This window comes from Hirundo rustica, chromosome 4, assembly GCF_015227805.2.
Source record: "Hirundo rustica isolate bHirRus1 chromosome 4, bHirRus1.pri.v3, whole genome shotgun sequence".
NCBI lineage: Eukaryota > Metazoa > Chordata > Aves > Passeriformes > Hirundinidae > Hirundo > Hirundo rustica.
The window spans coordinates 57250737-57265039 of NC_053453.1; the positions used below are offsets into that span (position 1 = coordinate 57250737).

The window sequence follows — 14303 nt, forward strand, 5'->3', positions numbered from 1 at the left end:
AAACTATGCTTATCTTTCATCTATTCCCAAATGCAGGGTCTGGAACCGTATTTTAATGGGAAAGAATTGGTGAAAAATAGCAGTGCTAAAGAGGATTGTGCTTGCTGGATTATTTTCTCAGTCTGTGGTGTGCCAGAGTAGAAGGCTCTGTCTCCAGCCTAGGGATTGAAGAGAAAACACCATAATGCGGAAAGAAAGGAGATTAATGATGTTTTAAAGACTGGCCTATTACCCTGGGAGTGCTGTATCTTTCTAGAATCGAGGCTGAGGATGGTTAGAAGATAGAAGGGGAAAGTCTGGACGCCTGATGAGGCTAGCAAAGCTCCCGTATGGTTTGGGGACGCTGGGTACCTTGGTCACAGTTGCGGCCGTATCTGCCCTCGCTGCAGCTCTCGCAGGCCGTGCCCACAAAGCCCTCCTCGCACTGGCAGCTGCCGGTGCCGTTGATGCCATCCAGGCACACGCCGTTCCCAAAGCAGGCGTTCCCGGCTTTTCCTGGGCAGGGCTGGCACTGCTGGCTGAAGAAACCTGCGCAGCACTCCCTGGTCTGGAAACCCAGAAATGCTGTGCTGAGGGTCGGGGTGGCAATGAGAAGTCTGGATTTTTATAAGGGCTTGTAGTAGATAGGAAAAGGGGGAATGGCTTCAAACTGAAAGAGGGTGGGTTTATGTTGGATATTAGGAAGAAATGCTTTAGTGTGGTGAGGCGTTGGAACAGGTTTCCTGTAGAGGTTATGGGTGGCCCTGTGCCTGGAAGTTCAAGGCAAGGTTGTAGGGGACTGTGAGCAAACTGGTCAAGGGGAGGATGTTTCTGCCCATGGCAGGATGGCTGGAACTAGATGATTTTTAAGGTCCCTTCCCACCCAAACTAGGCTTTGATTCCGTGACTTTTAGCAGTACATCAGCTCTGCTGGTCTGGGACTCCTCAATGTGCCAGGACACAGGCTGCCACCCCAAGTCCATGGTGGGACCCAGGTCCCTGAGGTGGGACCTTCACCACCTCAGATTGAGGTGCAGAATTTGTAGGGACAAGCAAAGGGATGCCCTTCCCAGTCCTGTGCTCCTTTTGCACCACGTGGTGCAGCTATCATCAGTCTTTAACCTTTCAACCTCTGCTGTGTCCAGAATAAAGGTAAATAAATATACTGCCAGGAACTGCCTTGACATGCTGTGTGTGCTCAGTGGGAATTATGAGGAGGATGAAGCTCAGGGAAGGGAATTCCTGGTTTTTACCACAGTAGAAGCAGTGAACTCACAATGATGGTTTTAGCACACTTGGGCTGGCACCCGATCTGGATGGTGTACTGTCTCATGTGGTTTTCTGTGAGGACACAGTATTTCTTCTCCCCTGCCTGAGCAAATATTAGAGAAAGAGATGCATTTCTGAATAATATTGATCAGCTACTTTCAAATGTGTTAAAAAATGGGACACTAGCTTTATGCATGCTGTGCACTGACTCACACATTCACAATTAAACGGAAGGAAATACATTTAAAAATAAAAATGTATTAACGAAATAATTTCTAGTGAATGTATGATCAGTTTATCTCAGTGTCTTGTGGTGTTTTAAAGATGTCTAAAATTGCCTTTGCTCAGAACTGAACAGATTCTGTTCAGAAGTTTCAGAAACACTTTTTTTTCCATTTTTCACGTTTTCTGATCTTTCTAATTCTTCTTGGAAAACTGAGTTAGGAAGTTGTGCAAAAACAGCTGTTGAAAAGTTATCTTCTAGGTCTGAACACAACGGGGGAAAGAATAATAGCTGAAGAAAGCTTTTGATCTCAGTATACACCTGAGAGGAGACTGACACAAGAATCCATCCAGTTGTTCATTGTAAAGGAAATGTTAATGAGTTTGAGTTTTACCCATGAGGAGTTAAATTTGGTTTTGACAGTCAAATACTTTGATGAAGTGCATGAGACTTGATCTGCTTTGGAATACCATTACTGGCATATTTAATTATAAAAAAAAATAAAGGAAAATATATTTATGTAATCCCAATGGAGAGGTTTTCACAGATAAATTAGATATCGAGAAACTCTAAAGATCTGCAGTTCTCATGTGTTGGACCTGGGCATCCAAAGTTTCTCTGATCCCCAAGTCCTGTGAGCATAGTTTACAGCATATTGCTGGGGATGGATTGAGTTTGCCCTTCTGTACATGTCTGATTTGAAGGGCTCAGAGCTGGTTCTGTAATTCCTTCTGGAGCAGGCATATTCCAGACCACATTTAACTCCCCTCATTTTGCACAGTAGAGGTAAACTTTGCAGTTTGAGGAGTCTTAGTTGTCCCAGTGCATATGAGAAAGTGGCCTTGAAAGATAAAACTGCCCTTCTGCTACCTTGATCCCAGGTAGATTTATAAAAAAAAAAATCTCTGAGGTCAGGGTGGATTGTGTCTCTCAGCTATAAGCAATATATGTAGCAGGCTGAGGTAAATACTACTTTTTTTTGAAACTCAGGCAATTATATTAAAAATAGGATTGAATGTATGTATAGTTAGTTTTGATATGGAAAAATCCCAACAACCCTAGCATTAATGAACAAATACTTACTATTTCTTTTGTTCCTGGGGGACAACTTGATGGTTGTGAACAAATTCTGCACTTCTCCTTAAGCAACACAAATGGGAGGTGGTTAACAGACTGTACAGAGATGCAGGCAGGTTGTTTCATAGAAAAAGAATGATTTCCAGCCATATTTCTAAATCTAGTCCTTGAGGTGCATTATCAGGATAACCTCTTTGGCAAAGAGGGTGAGGGAAGCTGTCCTGTTCAGCAAGGAAGAATATCCTTACGAGTAGCTCTGGGGACATCCTTCCCCCAGGGGGAAGAAGGAAGGATCATTTGGTTATTTTTATTTACTCTTCTAAAATGATGCTCCCCACTTTACAAACAAGTGTTCTGGTTACAAAGATGTATTAGAATAATGCGTTACTAATATTATCTGACTATTAGAGCTCAGGAATTTCTTATTCCTGAGCTACTCTGATTATATTTTATCCAGACTGTCAGAATACTGATTTCAGGACCAAAGTTGTCTTAAGAGATACTAAAACTCTGGTGGGAATATCCTTTGTGGAAAATGTGTGCATTCCTTGCTGGGAAGTAGTATCACATATCCTACACATTTGAGCTTTGTTTGGCTATAGGTCTCTCTGAGGGGCTTTAAGCTTCTATATGAACAGAACCACTTACGATGATCACGGTATTATTGATATCACATCTGTTCTTCTGGATTTCCAGGACCTTTCCCAGTCCATGAATAATTCCTTTGTCTGTGGCAACGTTTGCATAACTTATTGGAGCATCGTTTACGTATAGCTGTGAAAGACATGCAATCAGTTAGAGAGAGAGGAACAGGGGTGTTCCATGGCTCTGTGGTAACCTGAGCAGGAGGAGGTGGAAGATCACATAAGGAAAACCAACGAAGGTAGTTAGCATCAGGCACTTGCTCATATTCCAGCTGCTGCGTTTAACGGCTTCACTGCATCGAGGGCATGGGATGACTTGCAGCCTGTTGAAATTTCTTAGTAACAGGCTAGGATTTAACAGATCAGCTTTTTCCAAGGGGTGTAAAGGCTATGAAGAAGGAATCTAAGGCATACCAAAAGGTAAGTTTGCTGTGTCTGGGGTATGTGGGGCTTCAAGGAAACCCTCTCAGCTGCTGCTCTTTCAAGGAGGACTCTCATCATCTCTGTGCTACCCCACATTCCCAAAGTGCCCTCACCAGCAACAGTTCCACTGCAGGTGCTTTTTCAAGGCTCAGCCATGGGCAGAGCAAAGAACAGGGCTGAAACTCTGAGAGAGAGACACTTCATGTCCTCCTTTGTTGATGCCCAGAGGGAGTTCTGGGACAGAGGAGGACCAAATTCCCTACCTGGCCTTGTCTCTTAATCTTGCTGTGCCTGATTTTTCCATGAGTGGTATTGAAAGGCAATTCACATTTATTGCCCAGTGCTCTGAGCTCTTAGGATTGAAAGTGGAGTGAATCTACAGAAAATAGAATTAATGTTTTATAATTGAGGGCAGGTTTCTAATAGTCCTTGGGAGTCAGATTAATGGCTGCTCTGCAATTCAGGCTTGTAGTTGCTAGAGAGAGATACATAAAATTCAATTTGAGATGTGAACAGCACAACTGAAATCAAATTCAGTCAAAGATACTTTCACGGGTGACTTGAATTAGCAGGTCTGAGACAAGCCTTGCATTTGAGTGACAACTTTTGTGCTGCTGAGTCACAGAAGCTAATGAGGGATGCACAGGTTCTTTTGACTGCATGTCAGTTTGAAGCTGAAGCTGGATTTGTAAAAAGCAGGAAACCTGTTTCTCCTAGCAAGTGCAGACAGCAGTACCTGGCTGTTGTGGAGGAAGAACCCAACCTGGTAGGAGAACCCTAGCATGGTCTCCCTGTGCATGCCATTGTGCAGGTTGTTCTTCAGGAGCTTCTCATCCAGCACAACATGATAGCGGATTTGGCCTTCATCCTGCCAACACACAATTGCATTCAGAGTTATGTAAGAAAAAATGAAAACTTCCTAGGGATAGCATTTTCCAGAGGGTTTAAGCCAAACATAGATTGGCTGAATTTAAAGAGAAACTTCTCCAGTAGGCAGGTTATTTCATATTTCCTCCTGTAGAGAGCCTGCATTCTTTCCACAATGAAAATGTTATTGACCGTGGAGGGTGAAAGGCTGTTGAACAGGGAGGACCAAGGTTTGCTTGAGCCTGCAGTGAATTTCTGTGCATAGGGCTGGCTGCTGAACTCCAGGAAAAGTCAGAGGACTTTTTAGGACTCTGAACTTCATGGGTTCATTTGACATGAAGGGTTGCATATTTATGAGTGTTTTTATAATCTTTCCATACCTATTCCTTATTCCTTTGGGAATCCCTGCTAACCTATAGGGGAATAAACTGAGGTGAATGTTTAGAGAATTTTTTTTATCTGTCTACCTATATTTTTATATCTCTATATACATAATCTTTAAGGGCATCTTCAGTCAGTAAAGACTGTTTTTAATTGACTTTTGTTGAAATGTTTTCTATGAACTTGTTGGTAGAGTGTATTCATATTTCATTGAAAAGTGATGAAGTTACTCTCTAAATATCAGAATTTTGTGTGGGTTTCCCAAGGCTTCTGCATCTTGTTCTGAAGCAGAGGGCTCTCAGAGCTCTCCCTGACTAGGAGGGGGAAGCAGAAGCAGGATTTGTTGGGGAGAGATTGACCAATGCGAGAGAAGCTGGGGCATTTGGAGAGTTTAGGAGCTGCCTAGCCAACAGACGGTGCTGCTGCAACTTTGTCTTTGCAGTAAAAGGTGCTTGTGGGAAATCCTGTTGCTCACTGTGCCTTTGTTCTGAATGTCCATGCTGCTCCTGCTCTTCTGCTCCTTCAGAAGTGCATGAAAGCAGGAAGCAGCTCCAAGCTGTGAGATTTGTTATGTTGCCTGGCTGTGCCCACGGAGTGAAAGAGTGGCCTCGACATCTCTTGCGGCTGGCCTTGCTCCACAGAATTGGCAAAGAAATATTTGCAGATGAGAAAGCGGGAATTAAGATAGAGCTAATCTCCATCAGTGTCTAGCCCTATTTAATCTCCTGACTTTGATGAATTGTAGGAAAAGCTAATGCTGCTCTACTTTGATTTGTCTTTAATCACCAGAAGAGTTAGGAAATCTTGTCTCATGAGGGCCAAGGAATGGGGTCTTCTTCCTGTGCCAAAGTCTTCCCTCTGCAGCAGAGTTCTTCCAAGTGATTCACTTGAAAGAAAGAGGTTAAGCCTAAGGCAGACTTAACCTTATGGTTGTCGTTTGATTTTTTTTTTTTTTTTTTTTCCCCTCAGATTACCACATCAGGCAAAGTTGGGAGGATGGAGGAAAGACAGAAGAAACATTGGTGAGTAATGGAAATGAAAACAATTTCTCTGTGTGTGTGTGTGTGTACTCCAGATCTACTGGGACTGATGTCCTACGTGTCTGTCAAAGTTTGTTATCAGTTCTTCTTGTAGTGATGTGGAAATGATGTTGTGTCAAGAAACAACTCAAATAGCATTCAAAAGCCGTTTGAGCAGATGGAGCTTGATCACTTGTGAATGTGGGATTTTGCCTTGGGTCTGCTGTTTTTGGTGATTTGGGACGAGTCATTTGAACTCTGTGCTCCCCAGCTTCCTGGCTGTAAATGAAAACCATGCAAGTAGGGATGGAATGTGGCAGGGTAAATATTTTTGGAAGAAACAGGGAAGAATTAAAGCCATTGGGCAAATCATGGATGGAGCTTCCTCTGCCGGGTGTGTGGCTCTTGATACCTGCAATCTAAAAAGCTGTTTCAAGTTGGAGAAAATATGAAGAAAGCTGCTGGGATGATGCAGAAAAAGGATAGCTTATCTTGGAGGGAAACCAACAAGGCTGAGAAGGTGGTTTGAACTTGTAAATATGTCAGGGTACAAATGCCAGACAGAGCATTGCTGCAGCATTCCTGCAGTAGTGACAAAGCCATCATCTGGATAGTTTAAGAAAGAATCAGAATATTTCATGGCATTATTAATGATGTCAGGGGACTGGAGTTTGTTCACCTAAAAAACTAATTTCAGTGTTTTTTCCAGTCACTCCTGTATTGATCTTCTTTACATAAAAAAACCTCTAAAAATCCCAAACCAAAATAAAGTCTACTGATGAGATGTCTTGGAAATTATCACCATGTTTTTAATGTAGAGAAGGCCAAAACACAGAACAAATAGCTAGGCTTTTCCAGCAAGTTGGGAAAATATCAGTAGATCCATCCCATTTCACCTTCTCTGGTGTTACAGACAAAACTTAACTTACTGAACTTCCGGGAAACAAACCTCTTCCTATATCTGTGTCCTCGTAACCCATGCCCTTGAAAAAAAGATGAAATACTGAGCTGTTAGGACAAGCCTTGTGAGTGATACGTACCAGAGTAGCAGATTTCTTATCCTTTAGGTAATTTTCTATGGCATCATTACTTGGGGCAAAGACTGTGTATGCGTTTGCCGCTTCTATTTCGTTAGCCAGGCTGTATTGCTGTTGTGAAACACATTAAAAAAATCAGAGCAAACACTGATAGTCTGATACTAGTCTGAAATGCAAACAAAGCAGAGAACTTCCTCTTGTGCTGAAAACATTGTTAAAATGAGGTGAAAGCTTACAATAATGTAGCCCCTGAAAATGGAGTAGTCAGGCATTTGCTCCAGGCGGGCCAGCAGCCTTGGCATGACAGCGCTGCGGAGTGGGGTCAGGACCTGCAAAGGAGCAGATATCCCACATCACCTGCAACGATCAGATGCAGGACAAAATGCTGTTCTGTGCAGTTATTTCCACAGGAGGTTAATAGTTTTGCAGTGCTCGTGGTGCAGAGGAGCAAATCCTTACCAGTATTTTGTATACCTTATCAATAACGTGAATGACCCCGTTTGTGGATGCAATGTCACTGGCCACAAAGTGAGCACCCTCGAGGGTCAGGTCCTGGAAAAGCGAGAGGAGAGAGGGTTTGGTGTTTTCCCAGCAGCTCCCACTGTGGATTTCCACACTTTCCTAAGTGCTTGCCATGGCACCGCTCACACCAATTCACACCAGAGGCTGGGGTACCCTCAGGGAATCATGCACAGGGGAGGGAATTCAGGACTCTTTGCTGTTCTCTGTATGCAGACTGGCAAAGCCCTGGGCTTGCTTGCACTGGAGTGGTTACCTGGGGCTAGGTGCACCTGCCTCCAGCACTGTGTAGGCTGAGCTCTGAGCTGATTCACACCCTCCCAGTTCTGTGCAGCTTTGAAGGACCTTATTCATAATTTTTCCTTTGGAGCATGGAGGTGGGGAGGACTTCCCTGTCCCTTACTGGGGATGAAGCACTTAAACTTGACTTGCGTATTGCCAGGAAACCCTGCTCAGAACATGGAATTTACCCAATAAAAAGGCTAAAGGGGAAGGGCTGTAACTTGTTATTTACCATTAAAAATACCCTCAGGTGGTTTAGGACTATCAAGTTGCATATGTGGAGACGTGTGTTATCATTGCTTCCTCCTACCTTCCCAGTTCCCCAAAGTAAGTTATTTGATTTCCTTGATGCTCTTTGTCTTAATTTAGCTGACACGGGCTGCTCCAGGCAAAGACTACCCTTCTGCTTGGTTACAAGACTGTCCAGTGTTTGCAGCAGCTACTGGGACATTAGAAATAAATAATATTGTGGACAAATTTCAGTGATGTAAAGTGGTGGAGAAAAACAAGCTAATGTTCCTCCCAGAGGGCCCAACATAATTGAACTACGACTTCACTTTTATGACATGCATTTAAAAAAAATGCATAATGTCTGTGTGGGTTTGTAATACAAGGAAGTCAGTGGCAGTGATGGTCAGGGTTTGGAGTATGATACCACAGTGGTTTGCAGGTCTTCTCACCCCATTTTCTTTAGACAAGCGCAGGAATTTGCTCTGTAGCGATGTTGGCAGCATGTCAGAGGACGATAAATTCTGGAAATCAGCAAAGCTGTAAGCTCCTGTCAGTACATGATACCTAAAGGAAATTAACTGGATTTGAATGTTTTGTATTTTCTCTCTCTTTTTTCTTTCTTTTATTTCAGATAAACATGCTTAGTGTGTCTAAAACTGTGATTTTAAGCAGGAATTGCTTCTACAACACCTTGTTCAGCCATGTTTTGACCTTTAAACATTTCTGACATAATATAAATAATGCCTTTTTTCCTCAGTGGCCTGGCTACAGAGATTTATACCACTGGAACCAGAAGGGGAATCCTCTGCCTTTCCTTTAAAATCAAAATACCTGTCTTAGTCTAGTGGCTTCAAACTAAAGGCTTGTTCGACATAAAACCCAGTTAATTTAAAAAGCCAAACCCTCAAACCATTAACGTACTTAAGGAGAGTTGGAATGTTACTTTTTGACATCCAAAAGGCTTTTTCATCTTCATCCATGTTTTCAATTGCTTGCAGAGAAGGCACAAGGACAGTTAGGTTTGAGGTGGTGGACAACACTGAGTTTATCCTGGCCTCCTGCATGAAAATAAAGACGATAAAATAATTCATTCTAAGGATGGTCTATAAATAGTAGCTGGTGACATTTTAAGCAAAGTGGAGTATGTGACGTGTTTTGTGACCAGTCTGGAAAGGAAAAAACTATTATACTGAGCAATGACTTGAACAATAGCACTTAGAGCTGTACAAAAATGGTAAACGAGTGTCTATTTTACAGAATAGATTGCCAGCATTTAAAGGGTAGAGATAATGTTCAGGTCAGGATTCTTTTTTATTATGGCACACATAACTTGACCCCCACAAAAGTTAGCCTGTCTCATAGGTTTTGTATTATGCACTTGAATGTTTAAAAAAAAAAAAAAGGTGATAAATGCTACTGGTTACTGATAAATTCAAGTAACTTGCTCTTACAGTCCACTCCATTCTGTTTAATAGATAGAAGGACTATGAACCATGGTATAAGAAACTCCCATGACACAATGTGACACATTTGGAAGAAGACTGTTATTTAACATGGTTGGGATTTTTTTCAAGATGTCCAAGAGTTATCTGTGCCCACTAGCTCTGCAGTGGAGCTTGCTGCTGACAGCTCTAATTTTAGATGGGGACTGTGAGATCTGTAGCATGCATGAATTAATTAATCTTCCGTGTTTTTATCTGCCTTAAGGATGGAAAGAGTTTCCACTGGAGAGGATTTTTTCCAGTTGTGTGGATTTTTTTTTTTTAATGGAAAGCTAAATATTTACATGTGATCTTGCTGAAGATGGGATTCTCCAAGCTTTTCACAGGCTCCACAATTTGCCATTTTTGATACTGCAAAACTTGAGGGAGCGATATGAGCTTGGATTCTACCTCTTTGCAGATGGTATGCTGCCTGGAAGCTGGCATGTTTTGGGTAGTCCTTCATACCCATATTGGGTTTTAAGTCAAGAAGGGAATCAGCTCCCTTAAATAGCTGGGAATTTTGTCTCTGTTAAGATCATCTTTCTTTCTAGCCATCATCCCTATCACCTTCCAAATATTTAAATATAGAAAGAGTAACAAACTTCCCCTTCTCATCCTTCCTGCCCAGCAAGAAAAATATTTGGTTATGAAAAGTGGTAAACACCACATTCCTGCTCAAGTACAAAGTCAAAAACCCACAGATGGATATGTCTCCCTATTTTGTTCATGTTTGTAGTTACCAGTGTTTAAGTGATAACATTTCTCTGAAGTGTAGCAGAAATTTCCACATCTGTTCCAACAGATTTTACAGAATCTTCCTTCTGATTTACTCCCTCATTATCTAAAGAGTGGACTAGCAGGTGAACAGCATTCCCTATTGTGCCCATTTCTTTAAACTCTTTAGTTTCTCTGTCCAGTGTCCAGTGCCACAATCTGAGCTCAGGACCAGGCAGACAACTGACTTGAATTAGCTACACTGAGATCTCTTAAGAAGCTCCCCGAGGTGTTCCTTGCAATTATGGACTTGAATGATCCCCAAGCCATCTAACTTTGAAAAGCCTTAAAGGAACTAATGTGCTGTGACTTCTGCTTCTGATGCTATTCATTAACACATCACTGTCCTTTTTTGTTCACCGTGCATTTGCTGTACTCTTCTTACATTTAGGTTTTAAACTCTCTGTGGGATCAACTGCTTTTGATTTTTGTTCATACAGTTCCAATCACGGCAGGGTAGGACCTCTAATGTTACTGCTGCTCCAGTAATAAATGATAGCATGTGAAAATAGAAAGCAGATTTTGACGACCGGTGTATCCAGAACTTTGGGATTTAAAACCTGATTTGGTGTTTCTTTCATAATCTGGAGCCACACAAGTTAATTTCTTTCCTCATTGAGGTTGCCCAGCCTGGAGAAAAGAAGACTCCAGGGAGAACTTTTGTGGCCTTTCAGTACTTAGAGGGAGCTTGTAAGAAAGATGGGGGCAAACTTTTTAGCAGGACCTTTTACAAAAGAATAAGGGGTAATGGTTCTAAACTGAAAAAAGGGTGGATTTAGGTTAGATATAAGAAAGAAATTTTTCTTTATCAATGAGGGTGGTGAAACACTGGAAGAGGTTGCTCAGGGATGTGGTAGATGACCCGATCCCCTGGGACATTCAGGGTCAGGCTGAGCAGGAGTTGAAGAAGTCCCTGCTCATGGCAGGGAGAGTAGATGGCCTTTAAAGGTCCTTTTCTACTCAAACCATTCTATGATTCTATTTCCTGCACAGACAGAGTTTTTCCTGCTCTCTTGCTGTGGCTGCAGCACTGCCCAGCCATACACTTGCATTTTCCTACCATGGGGCATGTGAAAATGGGAGGGTAAGGCATTGCCTTCCCTTCCCACTTGTCATTTTATTGAATGAGAGAAGTTGGAAGGAGACACCTGGGGTCATGTTCAGTGTCTGCTTGCACCCTGCTGCTGGCTGTCTGGGCTGTGGTGTGTTTTCATGCAAAACCAGTCACAGCTTATGTAGGTCCCTGCCTCAAAGAGCACTAGCTCTGCTGCCTGTGGAGCTTCCTTACTCTCTGAATTTGGGTTCAGAAGTTGTTTTTCAGTCTGAAATAGGGAACCAGATGATCAACCCCTCCACAACTGGTGGGAAAGGCACCCTGATGCCTCTCCAGACCTTCAGCATCCTCTCTGATGGAAATATTGCTGTGAGGTTCCCATTTCTAAACTCTACAAGGCTCGTGTATTTCTGCAAACTTGAACATACTACAGAAATTAACCAAGAAGTGTACTTACATTAACCCACTCGTTAAAAGCAGCTGCTTCTGACAGAGTGGATAGCTCCTGATTAGAAAGAAGAGAGATTGATGAGTTTGTAAGCTATAATTAGCTGTGCCAAAGAGCTCTTGGCTGTGGTGCAACCCACTGTGTCTGGCCTGGCTGATGTGACATGGTGAAGGGGGTTTTCAGTGTGTGTGAAAAGCGATCTCATTAATGTTTTCTTAATACAGATACTTTCTGGTAATGGGAATGGTGAGTTACCAATTCTTGAAAATCAGGCCATGGATTGCTTAGGTGATGTACCCAGCCTTGGTATGTACTGTGTACTGACCCCAGGCTAAGCATTAACTTCCTGTGATTTTAAAGTTAATTCTTCTCTTAACTCCATACAAAGTTGATTGAAATATATGTTTGTTTTACCTGATATTTGTACAGCATCTTACACATCACCCAACCCTCCTTCTGCCACAGTACTTAGAACAGAGATGGATGACAGTATAGGCAGGAGTGGCAGATAGTGCTGAGAGCCATGTAAGATTATTGCCAGGAGTTGAGACTGAGGACACTTTCATTTTTCCTGTGCTGTTAAATGCATATTTATTTCACCAATTGACTTGTTTTGGTTTTATTTACCTGAGGGTCAGCACAGTTTGTTTCAACATGATAAACTGATCGCTTCCACTGAGAGTGACTGCAGGGCAGAACTTCAGAGGAGTTGACTGCTTGGTGCTCCCAGCTGGCAGGTGAATGCTTAGCACTTCTGCAGGTCTGGACTCTGGGACTGGCGTTTTTCAATTTGTTTTCAATTTCAGATTTTCAATTTGTTTGAAGCCAGAAATATACTTTGCTCCCTTAGGCTCCTTTTCAAGCCATGTTTTTAAACACAACAGATAATTTTTGAATCAGGCAAGTGTCTCCCACTGGAACACTCTTTGCAGAGATCACTGGTGGGCATCATATTTTTCTGTCTGTTTATAAAGGCTCTGCTAATATCTCTGGTTAAGATCCAGGGTCTGACCTGTGCAGCAGGTCCCGTGCCCAGAGGAAGTGACCACATTACTTACATCTGCAGCATTTCCGTAGCATATCCTACCGTCCCCCTCGTAGCCCTTTGGGCACACACACTCCCAGCCACCAGAAGACTTGAGCTGACATGTTGCCTTTGAACCAGAAAGAGAGACAATTTGTCAAATACTCAGGAGACTACTCCAGCAAGGATGGCCTGTGAAGCCTCCTACTAGGACCCGTTTATATACAAGCATAAACTTACAAAGGAGCTTTTTACCATCTTCCATGGGTGTTCTCACCTTCTTGTAGGACACACTCCTTCAGCCCAGGGCACTAACTCCCTCCCCTACCCACCATGCACTAAGTCTGTAGGAATCTGAACTCTTGCTCCACCTTTTCTTGTTTCCTCCCTACATATTCTGGGCCCTGTTCTTTCACCTGAATATGGCAGATCCATTCCCTGCTCCCCAGAGTTCCTCACTTCAGCTCTGTCCCTGTGCCCCACCTGATACTGGGACTGCAGGGCACAGCAGAGCACACACAGCCACTGATAAAACTGACAGATGCCTGGTAGAGATGCTTGACTTGGGTAAATATCCCAATAGGATAGTGCATCCGGGTTGTAACTGCTGGTAGAAAAACAGCATTTATTCATTCCAGGCTCGAGATAATCCCTCTGTACTGGCAGATTAGGGAGCAGCCCTTGCAGTCTATCCTCAGCTTTTGTACCATACTGATGTGGTTCACACAGTTTCTGGTGCTTGTAGAACTGCTTGGAAAGTGCTTTCTCAAAAAGAAATTGCAGGCTTGAAATGGCAAATAAATCCTATGGTGTGTGCAAGAGGCGAGGTGTGGTATGTATCTGAACATTTTGTTCAGGGAATGATTAATTACTCACCAGATGATGGCATTTTCTATTTTGTTCCAGGCACGAGTTTATGGGTGTACATTCAATTCCATTCCCCTGAAAGCCGTCCTTACACTTACAGTCATTCTGTTGTTTCAATAAAACATAGTGATTCATTAAAATTATTAAAATAGTGTGCATATTCTAGACATGGTGAATTAGTATCTCTGTGTTTCTGTAGCTTAGCATTGGCTTCAGTGGAATGACACTGACTAATATCTGCAGAAGACCTTTATACCTGACATCTACTTCTGTACTTTCTAAAAATGTATTTGCTGCCAGAGCACCACCACATAAAAAGGAAGGAACACTGGAATAGGAATTTAAGAACACTGTTTCGGGTAGGGAGCACCACGTGGAAATAACATCGTGGCTAGGAGGGAGAGGAGGCTTTGAGGAAGAAAACAGGGTAGGAAGTCCAAGCTCTCGCAGAGCAAAATGTTTGAGGACATGCACTGAAGGTGACATTGAATGCAAGGACCTACCTGACCTGGCCCAATGTATATGCAGGTGGCATTCTCGTGGCACCGCGCCGTGGTGGGCAGCAGGCAGTTGTTGATGGCTGAGCAGTCCCTTCCATCGCCTGTCCATCCTGCCTGGCAAACACACCTGTGCTCCCCTGGGCCTGTCTGAACACACTCAGCCTAGGGGAGATGCAGAGGCAGCCATTCAGGACTCTTAGG

The 14303-nt window shown here is 42.9% G+C and overlaps 1 protein-coding gene and 1 long non-coding RNA gene across 4 annotated transcripts in view; one reads left to right on the forward strand and one right to left on the reverse strand.

Moving 5' to 3' along the window:
- The window catches only part of STAB2 (stabilin 2), a 74661-nt gene that overhangs the window by 27507 nt on the left and 32851 nt on the right, over positions 1-14303 (reverse strand). Inside the window, 14 exon segments of the mRNA XM_040061955.1 lie at positions 352-547; positions 1256-1351; positions 2555-2605; positions 3185-3322; positions 4352-4483; positions 6923-7030; positions 7156-7248; positions 7394-7471; positions 8401-8515; positions 8873-9009; positions 11721-11768; positions 12770-12865; positions 13612-13707; positions 14106-14264. Coding sequence (XP_039917889.1) covers positions 352-547; positions 1256-1351; positions 2555-2605; positions 3185-3322; positions 4352-4483; positions 6923-7030; positions 7156-7248; positions 7394-7471; positions 8401-8515; positions 8873-9009; positions 11721-11768; positions 12770-12865; positions 13612-13707; positions 14106-14264 — 1543 coding nt within the window.
- LOC120751699 (uncharacterized) overlaps positions 1-14303 on the forward strand; it is a 47479-nt gene that overhangs the window by 15809 nt on the left and 17367 nt on the right. For all 3 annotated transcript variants that reach the window (XR_009207751.1, XR_005700516.2, XR_005700517.2), the window contains exon 2: positions 5833-5885. This is a non-coding gene — a long non-coding RNA (uncharacterized LOC120751699). The remainder of the gene's footprint in view (positions 1-5832; positions 5886-14303) is intronic.